Source organism: Protomyctophum parallelum (genome assembly GCF_964188405.1).
Source record: "Protomyctophum parallelum genome assembly, chromosome: 20".
In the NCBI taxonomy this organism is placed as follows: domain Eukaryota; kingdom Metazoa; phylum Chordata; class Actinopteri; order Myctophiformes; family Myctophidae; genus Protomyctophum; species Protomyctophum parallelum.
The window spans coordinates 4604821-4616052 of record NC_139718.1 but is presented as its reverse complement, the minus strand read 5'-3'; the positions used below and the strand labels follow the sequence as shown (position 1 = coordinate 4616052).

Below are 11232 nucleotides of genomic sequence, written 5' to 3'. Positions count from 1 at the left end.
ACCACTGATGAAGACGGCTCAAAGTAGGAACCTTGATTTTGTATCATTATTCGTTGCTGCTGCTGCTTGTGTTCTATGCATAGACTGTAAAAAAATATGGACAAAGCGTTCCCCGGGTCTAACATAGACGTAAAATGAAGCCTGTTATTCCTGCACTGTAAGTCGCCATCTTTCTAGATCCGTTTGGGCCCAGCTGGCCATTGGCTGGCTCAGTTTTGGCCCAGCTGGCCATTGGCTGGCCCAGACACGAGGCGGGACTTCCCCCCTTCTTCTCCGTTGGTTTTTATTTTGACTCGAGTGGGAGGGCAATCCCGATCATAGACTGTAACGGTAGCCACACCCCTCAGAACATGCGCGACTTTTTTAATAAATGGGACCATAATCATCCAAAAAGAATATTATGACATTAGAAATGAGACTTTAAACTAGTGACTGGAAGCAGAAAGTATTCATGACCATGTTTATTAAGGTAATAGTCTAGGTGAAGTTGGGCCCAAATACATGGACTTCTATGGGGCTATGGGTTTTTCTGGGTCCAATGACAGCGCCACAACAGGCCATTATATGAACTTTCAGGAGTTTCAGGCTTCACAAAATATCTGTCTGACTGCCCCCCTGGTTCTATGCCAGGATATTGGGTGCCTTAACGCAATTTAAAAAAAACATTTAGGCCATAAAAAATACATTAAAAGTCTTCTGAAAGAATATATATTCAAAGATTTGTGCCGCATTTTCACGATTTTTCAAAAATAGCAGACCTACAAGCTCGTAGCGCGCTATGAGCTTGTAGATCTGCTATTTTTTCAATAGCTAAAGCATTACATACTGCTTAGTTAAAACACCAAAGGGGGTTCCCACCCAAAATGGGTTAACGCAAGTCCAAGAGTGCCCCAGAATACTTTGATAATATTATTTGGAATGTATCAATGCCACTTCAAGTTGAACCACTTGGACCACCTCTATACGTGGTCAAACGGAACAAGTTGTACTGTAGGCTGAACAATAACTCACCAAGTACAGTTTAAGTCTCTTCACCAAAAAATAGCAGATCTAGAAAGGCTATCTTTGGTGAATGTTCCGGGATACTGGGGTTTGGCTAAGTTATTTTCAGTCTGTCCTAATAATAGAAACACATATTCTCTCCAGTTTTCCTCGTGACATCTTTAGGTAAAATATTTACATATTTACGTAGCGCATAAATACACCTTACAATGACATAAATGTACGGTGCTATAACCCATTCTGAACGGGAACCCATTTTGGTGTCAGCATCATGTTATGCTTTAGCTATTGAAAAATAGCAGATCTACAAGCTCATAGCGCGCCACCGAGTGGCGCGCTACGAGCTTGTAGGTCTGCTATTTTTGAAAAATCGAAGAACGACTGACATTTTTAGAATCTGATCTCAGGTCAGAATGGGTTAATCAGACCAGTGTGTGTCCAGTGGAAACCTCGTATGAATCTGATCTCAGGTCAGAATGGGATAAAATAACAATATAATTCTGGGGTGCCGTGGAATAGAAGACGTTATTTACAGGGCCAAAAAGGGTTTGAGTCAACCCACTGATCTATGCAGTGTATCTGGAAGTGATTCAAGCTGCTCATATTGGGGCCCATGCAGTGTTTGTGGCTCTGGGATTGAAGGAAGGCTGACGTGAATCTACAGCGTGTCTGTGCATTGTGTTGTTTCTGCTGTTGGAAGGTAGTGGGTTTTCTATTTCCTTTAAAGGAGAATTCCATACTAAAAAGCTTTCTGTGTTGTGCTAATTCGCTTATTTCCATCGCTCAATTTTTGTTTTGTTTTTGTATATATCCTCTCTTCATAATGTAAATAATATCCCACGCAGGCACACTTTACTACTTATTTCGATGGAAATAAGCAAATTAGCACAACACCCCATACTGTAGCCCCATTCAATTCCCATTCAATGCAATTCATTGAGGGCTTATGGTAGGGGAAATAGCCAATAAAACACCTCTTTGATGGGGACGTAACGACTACAAAGAAAGGTAAGAAAGCATTCTAGCATGGAATTCTCCTTTAAAGTCAGTCAACGCCATCGAGGTCTGCTGGACTGCTGGTGTTTCACACAACATCCTACATTATAAAAGTATCATGCCTGTTGTGGCCGCATGGTGTCGAAGTTAACTGAGCTCTAAACAGGGTGCGGTGTACTGCTGTGTGTGTGTGGTTTTCTACTGCATGTCCTCTGACCTGAGATCAGATTCATACGAGGTTTCCGCCGGACACACACTGGTCTGATGAACCCATTCTGACCTGAGATCAGATTCTAAAAAATGTCAGTCGTTCTTCGATTTTTCAAAAAATAGCAGACCTACAAGCTCGTATCGCGCCACTCGGTGGCGCGATATGAGCTTGTAGATCTGCTATTTTTCAATAGCTACAGCACGACATGATGCCGACACCAAAATGGGTGCCCGTTCAGAATGGGTTAAAGTTCAAACTACTGTAGAGGATTCGAGCTCTGACGGGACAGCCTTCAGTGTGTGTCCATGTGGAATTGAAGGCCGATGTGTGTGTGTGTGTGTGTGTGTGTGTGTGGTGGTTCTTGTTTGAGTTGTGACAGCTGGGTGTCTGTATCGGTTCATTCATATGGCTTCACTTCTGTATGGCGTCGTCTATATCGTATGACGCCGAGAGGCTAAAGCCGGGAAACGTTTTAGTTGTCAGACTCGCTGCTTAGTCGTCGTCTGCATGAGAATCACTGCTCCAGGCCAGGGTACTGCTTTTGTTGTAGTTTATTAAAGTTAAAACATTACCACAGTGAATCACAGCATAGTAAATAGCGATTGCGGCATAGAGTATATATATCTATAGAGAAGACACCCGAGTTCTCCTCCCATCCACTTGCATTAAGTTGCTCAAAAGCGCATGAGGCGGATTCACTCCTCCTTCCTGGTAGGAACAGAGTGCATTCTGGGACGGATTGCAATGGTGAGTGGCCCCAAACACATGAACGCGCTGCCGTTGAACGCGCACGAGCGTCGTCCGTCGTGAACGTGTACAATGATAGTCAACGGACATTCATGTGTTTGGGGCCAGGCTGCAATACCTTCATTCGGCCACTATGTCCATTTCGCCTCAAGATTTCCTCTGGGTGCCTTCTCTATAAATATATATACTCTAAGGATTGCGGTCAACAAAGTTTGGACCTTCCCCGTTCACCCCCTCCCCCCTCTATTTCCATTCATGAAAATGCCGCCTTGCAAACGGCTGACTTTCTATGAGTGACATAGGCTAGTAGCACACAACACCACGTGACCCATATAGCTGTCACCAACATTTTTTTTTTTTAATGATTCAAATTTGTATTGCTTTTTCAGTTTGGCACAAAGGCATAACTGAGAATGTACATAAAATAACCATAAAAACAATTAAGATGGCAAATGAAACAAAACTAGACAAGAAAAGAATATACAATACATTACACTACACTACCAAACCTTTACAGGAAAGATAATACAATACAGACAATACAATACTGGCATCACTTCTTTATACAGTACACACACCTATCACTAGGGTTGCCACCTTTGATATATTGAAATAAGAGACACTCTTTACGCCTGCTGCGGCCTTGCGGCGCAGGCGTGTGCGGCAAGGCCGGCAATAAGTTGAAGCAATAAGTTGAAGTTTCCCTTCAACTTATTGTTTATGGTATGCTATCCACAACTTTTGAAGTAGAATTTTGTTTTCCAAATGAGCATAACAACATCAGCAGCCCATTATAAAATATATGCCAGCGACCCCCATAAGAGAAGACTTTTACACAGTGATTCTCAACCCATTTAATTTCAAGTACCAGTTTGACATGCATTAGTCTACGGACCCCCATTTAATGGCATTCTATCTCTGGGACCCCCAATTCATATTGTAAAATCAATGTTAATTTAACTCTGATGGTCCATTTGGTTCCATTTGTACACTCTCAGAGTTACAGACCCATAAGGGTCCATTTGGTTCCAAACTATAATTTAGCTGGGGACCCCCTGGAACTCCCTCAAGGACCCCTGGGGGTCCCCGGACCTCACTTTGGGAACCACTGGTTTAGGCTACTTTAGGTAGTGTGTGCCTCCCGCTAGAACAATTGTGCTGACTTTAATATTTCCTGTGATTTGTTTTGTTCATTATTGTTAAATTCAGTGTTGACGTGTAGGGGCTATTTAGGAAAATAAGGAACAAACTGCGTTCCTTATTGGTTCAATAAGGGACGCATCATTTAATTCTCAAATAAGGGACAATTCTGTATTTTAAGGGACGGGTGGCAACCCTACCTATCACACACTATCCATCCATCCATCCATCTCGCACCCATGTTAGCAGATGTTTTCAAAAGGTGGTCCATGGACCACTGCAGTGGTTGTCCAGCATGTGATCCGGGCCACCATGTTCTTCATAGTTTAGTTTAGATGTGTTTATTTTGGAGAAACTTAAAACTTAAAACTGTTGGTATTTGTGTAGATATAATTTACTTTCTAAAACGGGTAGACCCAATACTTTTGATTCTGATTGGCTGGTTACCGTCACGTGACCGGTGTAAATTCCACCGATAACCCACTCCTTCAATCACTGGGGCTACTTGCCGAGCAAAACAAGGAAGTGATGTAGCTACTTTTGTGAATTCAATCGTTTTATTAGGTTAATATTATGTTTGTAACCGTTTTAGAAAAGCCACTCGAGGCCCCAGCTTACCGGGTATTTTACACTGGCTGGGGGGTAGAAGACCCCGGTAACCTGAGACCTCTCGTGGCTTATTGCTTAAGTTTACATGGATGACCGATTTGAAGCAGATTGAAGGGTGCAACACAGGTTGTCTTGTGGATCTTAACCACTTGAACGTCGATTATCCCTATTCTGAGGGGAACTTTAGCCAGAAATAGACAATCTACAAGCTTGTAGATCACTATTTTTTGCAAAGAGGTTTGGTATAGAGGGAATAGATGGCATGCCAAGTACAGGGTTGAGGCTTTAAGTGGATAACTGTCTGGAAATATTGTAATACATGTGGGTTCTAGCGTTCTGCAATTTATTTTAGTAAATGTCAGACCCTGGAAGCACCACAGACAACAATGTACTAATTATCCACACTTTTCCTGGGCTGTGTGTGCTCCAGTTCCTGTTGATTTCATTGGATATCATTGGTCATCTGACCAGTTTCATTGGCTTTCATTGGATCAAATCGACAGGAACTGGATTGATTGATTGAAATATTTATTATTATTATTTATATTTACAGTACATTTCAAGCACAAACTCAATACAAAGACTGTTAACTGTGAGTGGACGACCCAATTAAGCATTACACTTGTTTACAACAGGGTCCACATTGTTCAATTCATCAAAACATTTAGAGACATACAAATAGACACTTCTATGTAGCTAAAGAACAGAACAGGAATTCATCATATAGGAAGCAAAAAGGGAAAAGATACATATACAGTGAGGGGGAAAAGGGGGGTGGAGGGGGTGGGGGGGGGATTCAAATTGCAGCCATCCATAGGTGCCCTTTGAGAGCGGTTTTGAAGCACACACACAGCCCAGGAAAAGTGTGGATAAGAGCGATCTTTATTAACTATAATGCTCAAAATTACATGTATAAAATAGAAGAATGCAAACGGCTGATTCATAGAAATTGATTAAATTCAGTGCAATGAACCCAACCTAATAAGACTATAAAATACAGGCCTATAAATCAGTGAATTAATATGCAATACAATACAACAATACTATTAGGACATGCAAGGCTGATGTCACGGTAGGCTGTCACGCCTGTCATACACAACTTTTAATTTTAAACGTTTCTCCATGAACATAAAGCACTTTATGGATGGAGACCAACAACGGGCCAATTTGTAACAGCGCAACCAACACCAACATACACGAGGCCCTGGAGCTCCATATATGGAGACAACAGCGATAACCAGCACTGACATCAGACTAGAAACCTCATAATATGGATATACACGCCCGGCATCGTCATGGTGATACGTATACTCGGTTGGCTGGCATCGTCATCATGAGTCATGACGGGCATCTAGTGAACCATATATTTATAATAAGAATCCGAAGAGGTTCTGTGGGGGATCGCGACTACACTGCTCAGCAAGATCTCAAATCCTCAGAATCTACAGTACCCAAGCAAGACACAGGATACAGGAAACAACACATAGGACACAGGACCCAAGACACAGGATACAGGAAACAACACATAGGACACAGGACCCAAGACACAGGATACAGGATAGAACACATAGGACACAGGACCCAAGACACAGGATACAGGATAGAACACATAGGACACAGGACCCAAGACACAGGATACAGAATAGAACACATAGGACACAGGACCCAAGACACAGGATACAGGATAGAACACATAGGACACAGGACCCAAGACACAGGATACAGGATAGAACACATAGGACACAGGACCCAAGACACAGGATACAGGATAGAACACATAGGACACAGGACCCAAGACACAGGATACAGGATAGAACACATAGGACACAGGACCCAAGACACAGGATACAGGATAGAACACATAGGACACAGGGCCCAAGACACAGGATACAGGATAGAACACATAGGACACAGGACCCAAGACACAGGATACAGGAAACAACACATAGGACACAGGACCCAAGACACAGGATACAGGATAGAACACATAGGACACAGGACCCAAGACACAGGATACAGGATAGAACACATAGGACACAGGACCCAAGACACAGGATACAGGATAGAACACATAGGACACAGGACCCAAGACACAGGATACAGGATAGAACACATAGGACACAGGACCCAAGACACAGGATACAGGATAGAACACATAGGACACAGGACCCAAGACACAGGATACAGGATAGAACACATAGGACACAGGACCCAAGACACAGGATACAGGATAGAACACATAGGACACAGGGCCCAAGACACAGGATACAGGATACAGGATAGAACACATAGGACACAGGACCCAAGACACAGGATACAGGATACAGGATAGAACACATAGGACACAGGACCCAAGCAAGACACAGGATACAGGATACAACACATAAATGGTAAATGGTGCATTTATATAGCGCCTTTATCCAAGGCGCTTTACAGAGATTGTGCATTACATTCACCCATTCACACACACATTCATACACCGATGGCAGCGGAAACCATGCAAGGCACCAACTAGGACATCGGGAGCAATTAGGGGTTCAGTGTCTTGCTCAAGGACACTTCGACAGTAACTCTGGGGGAGCCCGGGTTCGAACTGGCAACCTTACGGTTACCATCCAGGCACTCTACCCCTGAGCCATCGCCGCCCACATAGGACACAGGACTCGAGACACAGCATACAGGATACAACACATAGGACACCACACTCAAGACAGGGGCTGATGTCACGTGATGTCCCGGTGACATGGGGGCTTGCCTGGGATGAGTGACCGGGGATTGTGCGACCCCCATAAGAGAAGACATTTACAGCCGGATAATCACTGTGACACACCAACACCAATATGGCGGTGACGTTGAGAAGCTGCGTCGTTCACATGTTTAGAAGATTAACAGGCAACAACGGGGCGCTGTCTCCTACCGTCCTCCTCACCCGGCAGCAGAGAGAGTTCTCACGGTGTCAGCCTACCGTCCGGTCGCGTCGTTCCACGGACCTCTCTCTCCTCTCCTCCGTGGTCAACAGAGTCGCATCACATCGACCTGGAAGAACAGCGGCGGCGACACGCAGCGGTGGTCCAGAAGGTGAACGACCTCCTGCGCGGTCAGAACTACGGCAGGCTGTTCGCCGTGGTGCAGTTCTCTGGACGTCAGTGGAAGGTCACCGGAGAAGACCTGATCCTCCTAGAGAACCACGTGGAAGCACAGTGCGGGGACAGGATCCGCATGGAGAAGGTGCTGATGGTCGGAGGAGAAGACTTCTCGCTGATCGGCAGACCTCTGCTGGGGTGCGATCTGGTCCGGGTCGAGGCCACCGTGGTGGAGAAGACCGAGTCGTGGCCCAAAGTCGTTCAGCGCTTCAAGAAACGCAAGAGACACGAGACGCAGAGGTGGATGGTCTCGCCGCAGACTGTACTGAGGATCAACAGCATACAAGTGGCTCCAGCTCTCTCATGAATGTTTATTAATGTTCAAATGTTTTACTTTTCCTTTTGTAATCAGAATCTATAGACGTAATCAAACGGTGTTTCACTTGGCTTTGTGTGGTGATGAAGGGGAAGAACACACACTGTGTGAGCAGAGGAGGAGGGAAACATAACTTTTCATTTTAAACGTTTTCTCCATAAACATAAAGCACTTAAAATACATTTTAAATATAAATTATTTTGATTTCAACGTCAGGCCTAAATGGGATAACAACCTGTGACAAATCTTAAAATTAAAGTTTGCATCCACATATATTGTCTATTATACGCAAGTTCATAGTCATCCATCAGAAAAGTCTATTCCCATTTCATTATTGATCCAAGATTCAGAAAAATACTTCAGAAATGACATTGAATGGTTGTGAGAATGAGTGTAAAAATGTCTTGAAGTTTGTGTATACGTGTCTACTGTGGATAATTGATAGCTTTACATCTGGTGTGATGTTGTGATTATATGTCTCAGTAATGTAATATTTGCAAGTGCTAATAATGTTGAAGAATTTAACCCATTTTGGGGCGGGAACCCCTTTTTGTAATTTAAACATTGTGTTATAATTTAGCTATTGAAAAATAGCAGACCTACAAGCTCGTAGCGCGCCACTCGGTGGTGCGCTATGAGCTTGTAGGTCTGCTATTTTTTGAAGAATTGAGCACCACTAATACAGAAACATGTCAGAAAACTGTCGTAAGTCAACATCCCGCTCCGTGTCAAGTATGCTGTGATCACTGTAATCCAATGTATTAAGTTAAATGTGTTCATAGTCTTAAACATTGAGTCAGGTGACTCAGACTTCCATCACCTTAAGTTCTATTATTGTGTCCAATATTGTGTAGATCACAGTCCAGTCACGTCTCAGTCCAGTCCAGGATACAGTACACTATAGACTGAGCGTCGCAGTCCCGCCCCCTCGAGAGACCCGGAAAATAAATCGCCGTTCATTTTCCTCATAGGCATTTCTTAAAGTATTTATTTAAAGCCGGTTACGCCGCGGACAAAGCCAACTCGGATCGTGACAAATCATGACAATGAACACAATATTTTGGGCCGATCAAATCATTAGAAAGAAGAAAATAAAGGCAGGAGACAACACTATTTGTTTTGTTTTTCTTCTTATAAATTATTTGATCGGCCCAAAACATTGTGTTCATTGTCATGATTTGTCACGATCCGAGTTGGCTTTGTCCGCGGCGTAACCGTCTTTAAATAAATACTTTAAGAAATGGCTATGGGAAAAATGCATTGGGATTTATTTCCTGGGCTACTCGTTGTTCTGAAAGGGGGAGGGACTGTGACGCTCTATTGAATAGATCATGGTAGCTCAGAATAATTATCCAGCTCAGTTTCTGATGAGCAACACTTTTGCATCTTCAGTGGTCCCAACTTTTGCATCTTCAGTGGTCCCATTTAAATTGATGAACAACTTGAGCAGCTTGTGGTCCAAGTGTTTTTGTATTTGACCTTGCTTCTTGAGGCAGTGTGCTATTTCTTGCAATATCAGTGTTGTTGGTTTGTCGTTTCTACTGGCCTTGATGGTGGTTACATTCAGTGTTGGTTTCGTCGACTAAAACTAAGAAGAAAAATGTTCGTCGACTACCTTTTTCCACTGATGGAAACTAAATGGAAACTAAATGGAAACTAAATGGAAACTAAATGGAAACTAAATGAAAACTATGCTATGGTGACTAAAACTAAGACTAAATATACTGACAATTTCGTCAACAAATAAAAACTACACTAAAATGTTAGGAAGGGACTAGTGGACAACAGATCCAGTATAAGTCATTTTACACTTGGTTGCATGCTGAAAATAGCAGATCTACAAGCTCACAACGTGTCGCAGCGCGGCTTGTAGATCTGCTATTGTAGATCTGCTATTTTCAGCAAGTGTAAAATCAGTTATTATGACGGCAACAAGGCCCGCCAAAAAACATTTTAGTCGACTAAATCCACTGTAGATTTAGTCGACTAAAATCTTATGCCATTTAGTCGACTAAAAGTAGACTAATACATTCCAGGTGACTAAAATGTGAAAAGGAAAGGAAAGGTACTATGTTTACCCAGGGTAACTGGACTAAGGAAAGGAAAGGTACTACAGTACTGTCCCCTTCGTCTGTACCAGGCCAGTACCTAGAGGTACCTATAGGTTTTTAAAAGAAACTGGGTACCTCTGGAAGCCACACCTCTGATGGGTGTGGTTTAGTCTTAAGGGGTGTGTTTTTTTCACCCACTGTGTAATATAATAAACGGACAGTAGGTGGCAGTAGGACAGTAGGACAGAGGCCAGAGCAACAATATTTGCCTCTGAGATGTAGTGGAGTAGAAGTAAAAGTATTGGAATTCATGAATACTAAAGTAAAGTACAAATGCCTCAAAATTGTACAGTACTTAAGTAAATGCACTTACTTTCCACCACTGTGGAATGGTGAGTGACTTTCTTAATATCATTTAAATATAAAAACTTAAATTAATAGGTTTACCATGCATGCCAAAATAGGATCTTTTCAATGGTTTTGTGATGTCATCAGGAGTAAGTCAGTAACAGTTTATATTTACCCCTGACTGTCACTAGGCTCTTTGAATATGCTTTCTCAAAGCCTGTATCTGTTTAAGAGTAATAAAACAAGTCTAAGGTTTAATCCAGGGGTTTTCAACTGATTGTGAACCAGGGACCACCACCCTGACTGAAACTTAACCTGGGGACCACCACCCTGACTGAGAATCAACCTGGGGACCACCACCCTGACTGACAATTAACCTGGGGACCACCACCCTGACTGAGAATCAACCTGGGGACCACCACCCTGACTGAAAATCAACCTGGGGACCACCACCCTGACTGAAAATTAACCTGGGGACCACCACCCTGACTGAGAATCAACCTGGGGACCACCACCCTGACTGAAAATCAACCTGGGGACCACCACCCTGACTGAGAATCAACCTGGGGACCACCACCCTGACTGAGAATCAACCTGGGGACCACCACCCTGACTGAAACTTAACCTGGGGACCACCACCCTGACTGAGAATCAACCTGGGGACCACCA

General features: G+C 43.3%; 1 protein-coding gene across 1 annotated transcript; it reads left to right on the top strand.

The window, feature by feature from the left end:
* Window positions 1-7435: 7435 nt before the first annotated feature.
* Window positions 7436-8155, top strand: LOC310878512 (large ribosomal subunit protein bL21m-like; the record flags this gene model as incomplete). The annotated part of the gene is made up of 2 exons (XM_083792841.1): window positions 7436-7443; window positions 7642-8155. 2 exons carry the CDS (start codon window positions 7436-7438, stop codon window positions 8153-8155), a joined length of 522 nt encoding a protein of 173 aa, XP_083648967.1.
* Window positions 8156-11232: the final 3077 nt, after the last annotated feature.